The following is a 16,048-nucleotide window of genomic DNA, read 5'->3' as shown; positions in this document are numbered from 1 at the left end:
AAATCAGCTAATAGAGTTGCAACAACAAATGTCAGTCACTTGCATTCATGAAGGTAGTTTCAAAAACAATATTTTAAATTATTTCAGGCAATAGCTCAAATATATTAACTTTTGCTTAGCAAAACAAGGTCAGAGAATCAAGTATACCCTCTGCTTTTGCAAGGGTGTTTTGCAAAACGCCTCCTTCAATGGGATCCAGCCTTGACTTACATATGTGAGTGGTGAAAAGCTTTGTTTCCCTTCCCCCAGTGTATTTACAGGCAATGGTGGATTGCCTGGAAAAAGGCTCAAGATTTTGTTTGTTCTGAGTACTTGTGAAAAAAAAAAACAAAAAAAACAAAAACACGAACCTAGTGGCTCTCTGATTCTGGTGTCAGGTAAGAAGAGCGAGGAGGACAAAAGTCAGATGTAGCCTGGTCTGAGGCTCTATCTAGTACTATAAACCCTTCTGCTCCAAAAGCAAAAGGCTAATTGAGCTGCTCCGGGCAACAGCAGTGCTTATCAGAGCTGATTTATTTTGTGGTCTATTATTGCTGACATCACCTCAGCTACCAGGGAAAGTGCTAGAAATCATTTTGTTTCTGTGAAAGGACATTTTGTCTTATGCAAAGGCAGCACTCGCTGAGGCTCTCAGAGATCAGAGCCTCCACCCCCTCTGGAGAGGGTGTCTAAAACTTGTTTGGATTTGATGAGCATTTTGAATTTAGGGCTATTAACCCTTGAGGAGAGAAATTGGCAGTGTACCATATTATGCAGTTCTCAAGCAAACACAGTCACTCCCCCTCAACTGCTCTTTCCCTCTCCTGATGTCCCTATCAGGAATATATGCTGTAGCAGCCTATTATGTTCCATGCATAGTTCAAAAGTGCAAATAAAAGCACTGAGTTCAAAACGGGATATGCAGTAAGGCCTGAATGGGGAATGCAATTGAATTAGTTAAGCTAATCTCATTGAAGAAAACATCTTCCCAATTGTCTAGGAAAGGTCTGTATGATGCAATTTGGCTCTAGCTTGCCTAGGACATACAGTTGACTCCTGGCTGTCATGAGAAATATTCATACAGACTGGACAGTCTGCCTATATACCAGAGCCACTTCATGCTAACAGAGCTGTTGCACATCCCTGATGGTTTCTATATCAGTGTAGTTAAGTTGATGCAAGAAGTTTCAGGAATAGTCTTTCTCCTTTAAAAAAACTTAAAATATGCCATTTTGAATTATTCAAATGAGACGGATAATATCTGTTAAATTAAAACAAGCCACAGGTTTATGCCTGTATAATCTCATGTTTGATCACAGAACACTTAAATCTACAACTAACTTTTCCTGACATCTCAGTGATGTCAAGCTGATTACACAATTCTTGACCCTCCTTGCCTTTCCTACTAAATGTAGACTTCATTACGAGAACTAAATGAGAAAATATTATTCCCATTAATTACATTATTCTGCAAAGGAAAGGAAAACGCATTCATACAAGGAAAAGAATCCTCCTAACAAAATCAGAACATAAACCAGAAAAATACTTTCTCCATTGCACCTCTTCAGTTCTTTACTGTTAATGTTAGAAATTTCTTTTAGAGGTATGGTCCTTTTATCTATGACATGACCTCTTCAGCAAATTACCCCTTGTGAAGAACCAACTATTAATAATACTCTTATGCTTTGATTTTTGTATGGATCACTTTCAGAGCTTTATTACTGCCAGAACTCTCTGTGTTAACATACAGAACCTCCACAACACCCATTAAATATGTACTTAGGTAATAAATGCTTGGTTTATTATTGTTTTAAAATTTTTAACATGTACCCACTGAAGACAAGAGCTAAGACATTAGCCCTCTTTTAAAATATCAAGTGAACTTTGGCTCAAATTATTTCTTGTCCTTATCGTCTTCAACCTCAAATTTCTTCTTTTGTTCATATCTGAGCCCTACTGGACAAATGGAAAAAAAAGAGGAAGAGAGGAAGAAAATCCTTAGATATGCATTTTCTTTTTCTGTGTGTTTAATGATTCAAGTACTATTTACAAGAAAGAGCAAAAATAAAGTAAAATCTAAATTTCTAAATCTGTAAATTGAAAGTGTATCCTAAGCCACTACTCACCAATGTCAGCTCTCATGATTTAGAATCCACTTGGAAGTAGTTGTTTTAATTTATCAATTCAAATAATCCCTTACAACAATTTTGCAGGTCATCCAGAAATCTTCAGGAAGCCAGTCCTTACACTGAAAACTAGGAAGGAAGAGGCTGGAAAAGGTCCCTGCACCTGCCACAGCCAACTGGTGACGACTCAGCCTTGAAGATGAGAACAGCAGTGTGTGCTGGGCAGGATGGCCATGGCTGCAGCCCACAGGGGAGTGTCACTGCTGCACTACTTTAGAGATGACCACAACAGTATGATTTGGCCCATAAAGGTCGGTTTATTTTCATCCAGTTCAGAGACATGAGAGGTGCACAGGAATAAGCTGCAGACAAGGTATAAAAGCATTCCAAAGGAGGTTGATTTACTCCAGAGGGGAGAAATCATCTTGTGAAATACTAATGAAAGTTCTTGGTTTAATTGCAATTTTGCCCTAGGGTTTTGGCTGTTGAGAAGAATGAGCTATGTAATTTGATAGTTCTCTGACACTCAAGAACTAGCAGTCCTTAGAAATCTGACTTTTTGAAGCAGTGATGCTAAGGAGACAGACACATTACTAACCTGGAGCACCACTTGCCTAGCAAGCAGGAGGTATATTATGGGGCTAAAAGCACATAGCACTGGCTAACATAACTAACTGCAGATTAAAGGTCACTGTCAGGAAAGCACTTTGGCTCACCCTCAGCTTCAGCATGGATGGCAGCTGCTCAGTGTCTTTGAGGGGTAGTCAGATATTGTATGTATTGCTAGTGAGGTGGTCTGAGTCAGACACTGAATCTTATCAAGGTCAGAAGAGATGACCAGCAAGCAGCTTTACCTGTCTGCTGCCACTACAGGTGGAGAACACAGGGACCAGGTGGTTGTGCAGCTGCTGTTGTTGCACTCCAGACCCACCTGAGAGGTGGCTTTACATGACTTGTTTCCAACACATTCCACAAAAGCTGATGCCTGCATCAGCTATGTGGTACTGGAAACAGACAGAGGCAAGGACATAATTTCCCAGAGCTGCCTGCAGACATTACCCTTATTTTTGATCCACGAGACAGCTGGAACCAATGTAATAGGCCCTTGAGTAGGAGAAAAGCTGCTTACCATCATTAAAGCAGTGGAGGACATATATTCAAAGGAACCCCCACAAAAAAGTCAGTGTTAAACTAAAGCTTAGAGCTCTGCCTATGCCCTTGTATGGCATAGTCTCAGGCCCTGGAAAGAAGACAAGGGAGAGCAAAAGCACCTGGGTTCATCAAAGTGGGGAGCATCTTGCTCCAGGCATCTTGCAGAGGCAGCGAGTGACCCCATGCCCAGTCACAGAATTCTTGCCAGTAGCTTGGTACCTCTGCCTTACTGCAAACTCATTTTAAGAGCATGTCTGGACTGGTGCCAGAGCATTCAACACCTCATAGAACTGTGCTCTCTCTGCATTAAAAATATAATTCAGCTTTTTTGTAATTGCTGGAAACATCAATGGGAAACCCAGGACACAGGTTAATGGGGAAGACATGGTTGTAAGACAGGTCTGTCAACAAAGCCTTTCCAGGAGAGTAGACCCCAGTGGAGCTGCAGGTGTGGCATCTGGGCAGCCCCTTCTGCCCATGACACAAGCAGGGTACTGCAAGGCCACAGAGCTGGATGGCAGCTCTGGCTTCCTGCTCACAGCCCTGAGCTCAAATTGCTGTGGGAGGAGAGGAACTGATGAGCTGCATTGGCTTTCCACAGCTTTCCAAGACAAGAGGCAACTGGGGCTGCGGATTATGGTGTTGGTGCTATAGACAAATATTCATTAATGATTAAAAATCTTAATTAAACTTCATTAAACCTACTGAACTCATGAGGCTATGATAATGTAAAGAAGCAGCAAAAAAGCCATCTCTTTCAAAAGCTTTGTTTTTACCACCCTGTTCATACTCATGGTTTCAACTGTGAGCACTTCAAAGGAGTCAGTAAAATACAGTTAATAGTCACAGTGAATATTTGCTGTTTAGATCAATGCTCAGCTTCTTCAGTCATTTGTCAGGATTACTCTGATCCCGCAAATCCCCATGCTTTTGCTGCAGGGCAAAAGGCTGAATGATCTCTACCTTTTTTTGTTAAGGGCTACCATAGAGATTTAACATGCTCGGTGAGTTCGATATGCGATACTCCCACTGCGCCGTGCTGGACACAGCAGTGGAGTTCACCTGCTCAGCTGCAGCTGCTAAGGAGAAGTGTGTCAGCCTCCCAGCCATACTGACAACTGCCTGTTTTCTTTTTCTGCCCAATTTGGAACTGACCATCGACACTCTTGTGTAAAGACTGAAATCTGGGTCAGTCAACCTGGTGTATGACAACAGAGTGTAACATCTGCCCAGAGCTGTAACTGATCTGCACAACTGCCTGCAGAGTACTTGTCTCTCTGCTTCCCACTCTGCCTCAGCACCATTTCAGCCCTTGGGGTCACCCATCATCTCCTTCCACAACACAGAGTATGTTCACCCACTCACCAACCATACATGTGAAATAGCAGGAAATCATGCAGCTTAGTAAAATTGTAGGGAAAAAAACGTCTTTGAGAAGGAGACAATGTCAAACCTTTGCCACAGTGACAGATGACTCAACCTGATTTTAGCAAAGACATTGTTTTCCCATCATACTTTGCATATAAAAATATAGATTTTGAGTTACTGCATATACACAGATTAAAGGAAAGAGCTTTATGAAGGGACACTAACCTGCTTGATAGCAGAAGTTATTTTTAAATTTACACAGATAAATGTACAAATAAAAGACCGAAACTTCTGGTCATCTTCCTCTCCTCAATATTTATTATCCTCTACCTAGAAAAATAATTTCCATTTTCCATTTCCCTGAATATCTGAGTTAATGACTCAGATATTTTATAATTTTATTTTTTTATAATTCCGCATACTTTGTACACAATACACAGACACTGTTTCCAGAACTAATCTGCTTGTCAGATAGCTTGTCTTCAAACAATTAGCTACATCAGGATTTCTCCGTAGCAAATCAATAGCTTTGGCTCTAAGCTTTAGCATGTTGACACGCCTCTCAAAATAAATCACAAAAAATGGCAAGTGGCTGTTACAGTAAGCTGCTTGAAAATAAGTTACAGTTGCCAACCATGTAGCCCTTTGATTCTGATTTAGTTTATCCTTTACCCTTTCAGTATATTCCCCCAAAATAGAATGAGACAGACATGCTCCATTTACTTGTCTTTGGTAAGCTGTAATTACTTGAGAAGCTCCTTTGAAGTTGCTACTTATCAATGTGAGGAAGACTGGAAAAGTCCAGCCCAGCCCCAAGGTAAACAAGCTTAAAAAAAATAAAGGGGCACATATAATAGAAAAAGCTAATACAAAGAATGCTTGTTACAATACATGCTTCATGCAACCTATAGTGCATAACAAGTCCAGGTCAGTTTTACCAGACTCATAAACTTTTACTGTGATACATGCAAGAAAGAAAGCAGTATAATACAGACAAGGGCCAAGTCTGGGTAAAATGTGTTTTCTGAATTTAGAGTGGGTAAAGTCTTTTATATTTTCATGAGTTTGTCCAAATTCTGCATTTCCTCTTTTAAGAAAAAGCTTTAGGATCAAATTTAATAAGGCTCTGGAAACCATGTGCCACTGAAAAAAAAAAAAAAATTAAAAATTTCCCTGGTTTCATAATTATCTTTGAAGAGAAGTCACTCACCCCTAAGATGAAGCAGAAGCCCTGGTGACTGGCAGATTTGTTTATCACACGTGATGCCAAGCATACAGTGAGCAGCAGAGGTTAAGACAACTGGTTATAATTAATCCACTTATCACAGCTTAAAAAGTTACTGCTGATTTGTATGTCCTCATGCCTGACGACTTTCATTTTTTGACTGAGGCAACTGCAAAGGTAGCATATTAACTTTTACCTGTTTTCATTATATTAAACATTTATAAACAAACACATTTCACAAGTAATCTCATGATTATGTTTTGAATAAAATTATTACAATGCCCCTCATTTAATGTTTTCAAGCAATTATTTGCAAATATGTTAGCAGTTGAAAGCCACAAACATTTACCCAGTGCTGCTAGGTGTTCTGGTGGCAAATTGAATCCTTTTGTATCAAGCAGTTCAAGAAAAACGAATTTTTTCCTGTAGTGACTTTACATAAAGATTTTATAAGTTTTTGAAAGGAATTGCAGGAAGTCTGGACATTTTTCTCCTTAGCCATAAGCTGCTTCTGTGCACACTTCAGAAGAGCTGAGTTATCAGCATGACTGGGTGTTGCATAGATGTCAGCCCCTGCCTCTGCAGAGTCAGCTGTGTGCACTGAGAGTGTCTCTAAACATGCACAAGAAATTGCTGTGTGTGGACCAGAGAGAAAAACCGAGGCTCAGCTTGCATTAAAAACATTCACAATAATGCCAAGCTGTTTGCTTTTCCCGAACGAGCTATCACCGTTGCATGGCCCGTACAGAGAGGAGGCGCAGTTCAAGGACTGACAAAATACACCTTTTTTTAAAACATTTTATCTCTTTTTATTTGTTTGTCCTGATGGTTTGCTACAGGCAAAGGAGGTATTCAGAAATGGAACTGCACGATACAAACACAGGCAACAAACTTTCAAGCTGGCGGCATGAAAGGTGTATCTGAGAACACAGAGTTGACAGAGTCAGAGTCGGATTTTGTTCGAGTAGTTTTTAAGATACTCTCTGTAATGACACTGTCATTGGGGAACAGTTTTACTTTCCCATTCTGATTCTGTTTGGGTTCGTGCACAGGTTCCAGGAAAACCACCCGTTTTCCAGTGCTAGCCTTCTTCTCGTCGGCTGGCAGCTCTTGCGGCAGTGTGGAATTCAGTATGGATGGGTGGGCACTGCTTTGGTTCAGCTTCCTCTTCTTCTTTTTTGCCTTACATTGACATGGGCAGGGGGTCAGATAGAGATACAGCAACACTAAAATAATACTGGCCACACAGGCAGCAAGGGTGGTAAAAGCTGTATTAAATGCTTCATGAGCATGGGACCTGTTCACTGTGAAATTGCTGACATTTATTCTGACCTCTATGGTTTCATTTAATAGTCTTTTCTTATTTATTGCAATGCAGGAATACAGCCCTGAGTTCTCTAGCTGGGCATCTGTTATCTCCAGGCTGCCATTAGGAAACACCTTGAAGTTATCGGTGTCCCTGTCTGGCTCCAGCAATCTATTGTCTGGACTAACCCAAACAAACTGTGTGCCCGTATCGCTGATTCTGCTGTCACAGTGTACAATCAGCCTGTCACCAACCTGGGCATCATGAATAAACCCAAAGGCTTGGAAAGAGCTGTTGACAGTACTTTCAGAGCAATTCATAATGTTGTCGTGCAGGAAAGGCAGTTCATTATGACCTCTTGGGTCTGACTGCAACAAACAGCTGTACTCATTTTTGAAGTCCACCACTGAGCTGAAATGCCTTTGATACCAGAAGACTAGCATGGAGTACAGGACACAGTCACAATAGAATGGGTTGCCATGAAGATAAATTCCACTAAGCTGTTTGGCTGGCACTGAACTCAGGCGCTGAACAGGCATGGTCTGGATGTGATTAAAGGAAATGTCCAGCAACACAAGGTCTGTCAGTTTATGTTTTCCAACATATAAGTCCAGTGGGAAATGCGAGACCAAGTTGTAGCTTAGGTACAGTTTCTGTAATTTGTACAATCCTCCAAAGGCTAGAGACTCGATCTGTGCTATTTGATTGTTGTACAGCAGGAGAACCTCCAGCTCCTTTAGCTCCTGGAACACAGGGCTGCCCAGTGTTTTCAGGCTGTTGGATGACAAGTCTAGATACTTCAGATTCGGAATTGTGGAAAAGCTTCCAGTGCTAATGCTGCTAATGCTATTATGATTGACTATTAAAGTGTTCAGTTTCTCAGACAGCACTGGGACCCATTCAGGCTCCAAAATCCCAATTCTGTTGTAACTCAGATCCAGCCTTTTCATACATTTATAAAGATTTCCTGGCACTCGAGTGAGGTTCTTATTAGTGCAGCTTACAATATCACTGGCACAGATGCAGGCTGCTGGACACATCCCCGGGGCACTGCCACAAACACTCACGGTGAAGACCAAGAGGCATGCGAGTCCTTTGCAGTTCACTTTGAAAACTCCAGTAGGTCGAGTAGGAAGTGTCTGCCAGTTTAAAGACATTGTCACTGTCTTTTAGCTGTCTCCCAGTGCTCCTTGCCACAGTTCACTTGTGCAGTTAGCTTTGCACTCCTTGCTGTCAAAAAAGGGATACAGAGGTAGAGCACGTTAACATTTACCATTCATACTCTGCATGATTTCTTATGCCTTTTGAAAAATACAGGGAGTTAATCCTTAGGGTTTCATACAATTAATGTTCTATGGTTCTATGGTGATGTAAACTTATCATTGTTTTATGTAAACACGAAATTCTGCATTCATGTGTAAATATACTTTAGATACAGTATTTTTTGTCTTCAAAAAGAATGCAACTATTCTTCAGTCTTTGACAAAGTAATGCAATTTCTGACAGTTCATTTAAAAAAAAAATTGGAAATGTTCCTCTGTGGAGCATGACTTGGCAATGGCATCCCCTACCTGTTTCCAAACCAACACAGATAGAATTCCCAGCAGAAGAAAGAAAAAGCTTCATCCTAAATTTTTTTTTTTCTTGTCAAGTGGGAAGCAGTTACAACACGCTTTTCTTTATAATCAGAAAATGTCACATTTTCAAGAAAAGAATTTTCTCAGCCTTTCTAGCTTTAAATGTCATATGAATTTCTTTCCTATTTTTTTTTCTTTTAATTTAAAAGTAACCTATGGTTCAGGTAGCAACAGACTATTTTGAAAGTTATTCAAGTTGTTCAATAACAATATTTTGTATTCTGCTTTTTCTACCTTGGCCAATATAAGTAATGAGGAAGAAATCTACAAAGTGCTTACCTCAGGCACAAGTTTTGGGACCATTCAATAAGGATGAGACAGCTTTCTCAAAACATAGTAAAGAAAAAAATATTTGCTCATATGTAGATAGAAAAAACCCCAACCATACTCTTTTCTGAGAATATTTTAGAGTCAGTATTGTTTGAAACAGGGATGTAAGATTTGGCACAGTAGAGATTCTGTGCTAAGGGATAAGCTTTTTACCATCTTCTGTACACATATAGCAGAGCAATAAACATTTTTGTTGATTCTTGCTCTCCCTAGTACCTGTTTAGAGTTTTTCAGTAAATTCACAGGTGAGTTCATCTGCATTGATTATCATCAACCCTTTAGAGTTCAGATGTGCTATTCAGCCCCCACATTATTGTCCTCAAACTCATTTCTCCAGTCTCACCCACAGGTTGGAGCAGTATCTGAGCAGGGCAAACCCTGCAATGCCTGCTCTGTGCTGCTGATTGTGGCTATGGCCAGGAGCCTGTGGACAGTGGGATGAGGAGAAAGAAGCAGCCTCAGATGGAAAGCAGGAGAATAAAAGAAGAAATTGTATTCTCTGATGATGCAAGATGGACGAAGAAAAGATGAGCCTTGAGGGTAAAAAAATTAAAATCAAGACCTACATGGTGAAAGGCAGCAAGGCAGAGGGATAGTGAAAGAAGGGGAGAGAGAGAAGGGTAAGAGACACATAGGGAAGGAAAAGCAAAACCAGGGGTGGTGGATGCTAATGGAGCATCACTGTTACTAAAGAAACTGAGGAGGAGGCAGTCTGAGGATGCAGAAGTCAGTTCAGGCATATGAGACTGGAAAAGCAGATGAGAAGGGTGTAAAGGGAAAGAAGAGGTCTAAGCAGAAGATAAACAAGAGTTTCAGGAGGTAAGCCTTATAGCACACCTCTCCAGAGAATTTACATCTGCTACTTAAGAACCTAAGACTACCGATGCAATTAATTAATGTATGCAAAAAGCAAAATAATTCACTCCTCCTCAGTTCTTTACTCCCCTCTTCTGTAACCCTCTGCCAATCTGTCAGGCTGCTGTCTTCTGTTGACAAATCTACTCTTAAGTCAAGTGGCAGAAGATGTGCTATGAAACTAAAGAGCTGAACTTTCTAATGACTCATTAAAAGAAGAAATATGAAGGCAGCATGGGAGAATGGGACATATTTTTTCACAAGAACTTATATATACATTGGCTTTGTTTGCATTCAAAAAAAAAAGGAAAAAAACATTAAGAGAATTGAAGACTGCCAAGTCAAATGCTCAAAAGTAAAGTGTAAGAATTACATTTTTCTTTCCATTTTAGATTTTATATACAGTCCTTGGTTACAGGATTGTTATATTTTCCCCAAACCTTTCCTGACACTGTGCACAGGTTCTGAGGAAGAACAGGGAAAAGAATGGATCGTGATTACATCAAGAGCTTGAGAAATCCTTATCCCTGAGAACTGTAGTTGTCCTAGCCTTTGCCACAAAATTCCTGTAAGATCAAGCAAACTATGTGAACTGGTGACTATTACAAAATAATGAACATATTACAGCCACAAGCTTGGCACTTATAAAATAAGAAACCTCTGCATGTTAAATTTGGGAAGGTCTGATCTGAGGAAGTGCTGAGCTGAGAGACAAAATGCTGTGACTCTATGTGGCACTTCTCATTGCACAGGGATTCCTTGTTTATACAAGGGATACACTAACATGATTTTAAATATAGAAATATTGTAAAAATAAATTGATTGGTTTGAATTCAAGTTTAATATTCATAAATTCTTCTAGGCTTTTAAAGTCTCCTGAAGCCTCTAACTGCATGGGGTTTTCAATGGAAAGTTAGAAATCCAGAGGAGTATTTTTTAACCAGTCCTAAGCTCCTTGCTTAGTTATTTTTGCTAGTTAAGTAGTCTATAGCAACAATTAATAGATCAAGTTCTTCTAGAGGGTGAGACCTATGAAGCATTAGAGAAACTGCCATCAAAAATCATTACGTACCACGGTGTGAATTTGGATGGTATACAGACATAAGGCACAATGAAAAAATCCTGGCAGATGAAAAACTTATTTAGTAGTCGCTCATTTAGTTAGTCTACTGTATGAAGCAAGGCATCTGAAAACTACATTACCATGAAAGCACACACCTGAGGACTGGATTATAAAGCATCCACAAAACAGGAGATGAAGAGTTGCTGCAAAGGTTGCCTTCCCCACTAACGTGTGAAGCCTGATTCTGCAAGCTACACAGCCTAATTTTTAATGTAACTACACTTGCAACAAGTGAATGGCACTTAAAAAAATCATCTCCCATCTTGAAAATTACTGTGATCCTGGAGATACTCTGAATGGGATGTACCAGATCAATGTTCAGGTTTGTAAGGGTTACCAAATTTAATACACTAGATAAGCTTGCATGTTTGCTTCTGTCCATGCCTATAATTATCTCACCAGAAACTCCAAGCTAGTCTGCAATCAAATCCCATGGGAAGACACAGACCAGTCACTGGTGTATATCAGCATAATACCTTTTTGTTCTAAGGAGCAAAAACAGTTTGCAAGGGCTAAAAATTGGATTGTCCATTTTCAAACTCACTGGAGTTGCAAAATGAAAACTGTTTCAGATAACTTGTCTTGTCTGTGTGGGCAAATCCAAATTATAGACATCCTAAACATAGCACAGAACACTAAAGAATATTTAGAGAGAGTACTCTGATGAGCAGAAGCCTTCCTTTCCATGCCCAACACACACATTCCCAAAAGGTTCTTTGCTCTTTTGGAGATTAGGACTGTAGAGCTGCAACCTGGTCTTCAACATGTGTTCTGTATATCGACTGCACAAATTACCCAGGACGTTCTGCAAAGCCAAGCACGTTCAACACAAATATTTACAGGGTATGTGATCATTTGAACTTACTCAAAATGTCTGCATAAATGTTTCTGGGTTGTAATGTGTTAAGTGGCAAGAAGAACAAAGCCCAAAATAAGCCCTATATTAAAAAACCTGGCATTTTGTTTCATCCCAGTAACACTACTTCAGGTCTTAGAGAAGTCTTATTTTACAAATTTCAATATTGCACATTTTCTCAAGAGAGATATTGCTATTGAATACTATCAGCTAATGTGTGCCAACAGACTTTGGCCAAGCACTTCACCAATATTTCTGAATGGGCTGGGTAAATACCTTTTCTGATTTATAGTAAAGTGAAGGGCATGGTTGGGAGTTTTGCTCTTGAATTCTGTTCAAAGAAATAACTTCTTTGTGATGGTAAAGTGCAATATTTTAAGTTCAGTGCCAAAACCACAATACTCCCTGAGATTATTCATCTGAACAGTAATGGTGCACATGCCTCTTAACTGTTCAAGAAGAAAGGCGGGACATATTCTGCTATCATAGAGAAAATCCTCTGTGGCCAGGAACAGCAAAACTGACTACAACCAATCACATTCGAGAGAAGCTAAGGATTTGATTCTTGGTTTGAACTTTTTAATGTGTTTGTTCCTGTTTTTTGTTTATTTCTGAGGGGGTTATTTGTTGTTTTGTTTTTAAAAGTAATGAGCACTTAGACCCGCTTATGGAAAAGGGGACTGCTGGGCAACATACAGTCTCGCCATCAGTTATCACTTGAAGATCAACTAATGCCCTAAACACTCCTTTCTCCCTTTTCTGGGCTCTCTCTCTTACTAATATCTACAGCAGTTTTCTTATCCTCTGTAAGTACCTTCAGGCTTATTGCTGTTTCTCCAATGGAATCTGTACACCAAACTACCTCTCCCAGGTCATTTGAGACCTTGCTGAAAATCCTTATGTAGCACATCTCTTAATTTAAGCAGTGAATTGGACTGGAGATCACAATGCACCTGAATGGTATTTTGCAAACACTACTATTAGTGTTTTCACTGTTAAAAAAATGGGATTGGTAGATGTTATCCTTACTGTAAAGCATTTTCCTATACACTGGTGATGCAAATAATCCCACATCTGGCTGGTACTTCCAGCACAGTGAAAATGCACGTATTTGCACATAACCCTGCTGCACTACTGCAGTAATAGTGTTGAGCCTCTAGAGAGAGCCTCTAGAGAGAGGCTCGAAAACATTAAAGACCTCTGTTCATCCACCAGAAGGCTCACACCATTCCTACATCCCCTGCCTCCTTCTCTTGCACCACATCTGTGACTGTCTTCTCTTGAGTCTTGCCCCAGTCTCAGCAGCCCACAAGACATTAATACATCTCTGCACCTCTCATTGACTTCTGATGTCCACAAAGGTGCTCTCCCCCTATACCAGTCTACATATCAGATGAATAGATGAATTAGGGCTGTACTAGTCAAACATAGCAATAAATGAAAAAAAAATGATGGCTCAGGTGTTCATTTTCTCACAGCTCTATTTTTTTTTCTGGCATGACATTTGACAAAGGTTCCTCATGAACTCAGAAGCAAAAGTGATTTTTAGAATGGGGTTTTAATAAATTATAACAACAACATTATACAAGTACAATTTTTCATGCTTTTAGACTCCAACTTTATGAATCCTGTTCAAGTAGATGACACAGCCATTAATTACATATAGACTAATGGCATCCTGTGCAATTAGTACTTTAAAAAGTTACATTTTTAAGGAAGGTCTGCATAAACTCGCATTCCTTACGTATGTGAGATACTGTCACAGGAAATATTCAGCCACCTCACCTCAGTCTCCAGGCTCTACTCTGCCTTTATCCTACTCTGATAAAGTGGAAAAGGCACCCTGCATCAAATCTTCCTGACAGCTGCACTCAGCATGTCTGACTCAACAGACACAGATTACCCAAACATCGTAATCCATGAGATTTAGTGACATGACGGATTGAACAGCAAAAACTGTTGGTGAGCTACATCTGGGAGGCATCTTGATACACTGGACTAAATCCCTGAACTGGGCTACACTGTGCTTGGTGCAGGACCTAACAGTGATGAAAAAAACGGCTTTACATCATATTTGCAGCAAGCTGATCCTGAGATCAGCAAGGCAAATGGAGTGCTCTCTCCAGCCAGCATCTGGCCAGACCTCAATCGTGCTGAATTAGAGATTAATTTGTCCTAGTAACCTTAGCCAAATAAAATGATCATCTCCCACTAATCCCTCACTAAAGACTGAATTTCCTTGAAGAGATATTTTTTTCTTCAAACATGATAACTCGATTGTCTTAAAGAAAACTGAGACACAGAAGAACAACTGGTTGTCATATAACAGAGCCTCAGCTGGACTAATCAAGAGTCTCTTTACAGCAGTACCAGCTATGAGAAGTCAACATCTCTGCACCTCTTATCCCTCTGAGAGAGCACAAGGGAAATATGCATCAGTGAAAAAACAAATTCATCCCTTTTGCCATGTTACTTTGTAAATCAAGCTGCAACCAAGCTTCAACCTTTGCAAATTACTTCAGTTGCTAAGGAGATCAGCAAATAATTAAGAAAAAATGCAATGATAAGTGGCAGCGCCTATTACAGTATCACTAACCAGTCTCCAAGCAATGTCAGATCTTAGGAAAGTTTAGTTGCCCAGCGAAGGATCCTCACCGCCTCCAAAAATTTATCTGAGGGCTAAACTTCACAGAAACCCCCTTGCATACGATTTTTGAGCGGGTGAGGGGGGGGGGCGGGGGTGGAGGGTGTCTCCTGCCAGTCTCACGGCGGGGACTGTCCGCTGCAGCCCCAGATTCCTACCGGGAGTCGGCGGAGGGCAAAGTTTCGGAGAGTCCAGCGACCGAACAGGCTAAACCGGCATCGGATCGGGGGCACCCACAACCATTCCGAGGGGTCTCTGACCGACTTCCCCGGGCAGGCGCGGCCACCGCCGCCGTTCCGTGCGGAGGCAGGGACCGTGTCTCCCCCGCCCGCTGCCGGGCTGCGCTCGCCGCCGGCGGCCCCTCTCAGCCCCGAATCCTGCCCCTCCGGACGCTGGCCCCCGTCACACCCCGGCTCCCGGGGGGATGTCTGCTCCGCCACCCCGCCGGGCAGCGTTACCTGGAGCTTCCGATGGCCGCTTCATGTCCGGGGGGCGCGATGCCGGCCCCGCCGCCGCCTCCAGCCCCTGCCCCGCATGCTGCGCTCCGCTGGGCTCCGGGGGAAGTTGCGGGACGCCGGCAGCGCGGCAGCGGCTCCGCTGCGCTCCCCCGCGGACGCAGGCAGTGCTGGCCCGCTGCCCCCGGGAATGGAGCTGAGGCCCGGAGCTCGGCACCGGCGGCGGGTGAGCAGGGAAGGCGGGAGACTCCCAGTCACAGAGGCGACACAGCGGTTTTTATCCCCTCCTGCCTACGCCCTCCCGCTCTCCCCAGCCGCGCAGCACCCGACCCGACTGCACTCCGCTCGCCCCGACGCCCTCCCGGGCGCGTCCGCGGCAGCGGGACGGAGCCGTCGGAGCCCCGGGGGAGGAGCGCAGCGGCTGCCCCCGCTCCGCCCCTCGCCGCCCGGGGCTGCCGCGCTCCGCCCCGCTCCTCACCCACCGCAGCCCCGCCGCCCGGCGGCCGGGCTTCGCCGCCCGGGTGGGCTCTGTCCCTGCGCTGCACCCAGCCCAGCCCGCCTGCAGCTCCTAGGCTCCCGCGCCGGGGGGCAGAGGGCCCGAGGCAGCCCCTTTTGCGGGAGGGCGCAGGCGAAGACACGGCTCCTCGTTACAAAGGCGTCGAAACTCCCCGTGTGCGGGGATGGAACCGCGCGGTGTTCCTAGGGCGCGGGTAAATGTAAAAGACATTGTGTTAGCTGTTAGAAATCGTCCTCCCGTTAATTAAATGGTCAAACCCCACGGAAGCTGCGCAGTAAACTAAGCTTCGATCAGAGCAGAGGAGTCGATCAAATGATAAAAGGCGTTATCTAAAATTAATTGCCATGTAGAGGGATTCTCCTGACCATGGAATCTGGGGGAGAACTGCTGCAAATCAAATTGAGAAGTGTTACCAGATCATGAAGAGGCAAAGCTGCAGCTGAAAGTAAAAGAACACATTTACTTCTATTTCACA

General features: G+C 42.4%; 1 protein-coding gene across 1 annotated transcript; it reads right to left on the bottom strand.

Annotated features, from left to right (window-relative positions):
• Positions 1-6,640: 6,640 nt before the first annotated feature.
• On the bottom strand, positions 6,641-15,198 carry AMIGO2 (adhesion molecule with Ig like domain 2). Its single transcript, XM_041411251.1, has 2 exons — positions 15,060-15,198; positions 6,641-8,386 (listed from the first exon to the last, which is right to left on the bottom strand). Exon 2 carries the CDS (start codon positions 8,311-8,313, stop codon positions 6,745-6,747), a length of 1,569 nt encoding a protein of 522 aa, XP_041267185.1. The 5' UTR covers positions 8,314-8,386; positions 15,060-15,198; the 3' UTR covers positions 6,641-6,744.
• Between the last annotated feature and the right edge of the window lie 850 nt (positions 15,199-16,048).

The sequence above is a fragment of the Onychostruthus taczanowskii genome, unplaced genomic scaffold (assembly GCF_017590055.1).
Source record: "Onychostruthus taczanowskii isolate IOZ18803 unplaced genomic scaffold, ASM1759005v1 scaffold35, whole genome shotgun sequence".
NCBI lineage: Eukaryota > Metazoa > Chordata > Aves > Passeriformes > Passeridae > Onychostruthus > Onychostruthus taczanowskii.
Note: the sequence above shows the minus strand (reverse complement) of the source record. Positions and strands in the feature narration are given on the sequence as shown.

Excerpts from the sequence above, each read along its gene's own strand:
- AMIGO2 (XM_041411251.1), bottom strand. The coding sequence starts at position 8,313 with ATGTCTTTAAACTGGCAGACACTTCCTACTCGACCTACTGGAGTTTTC.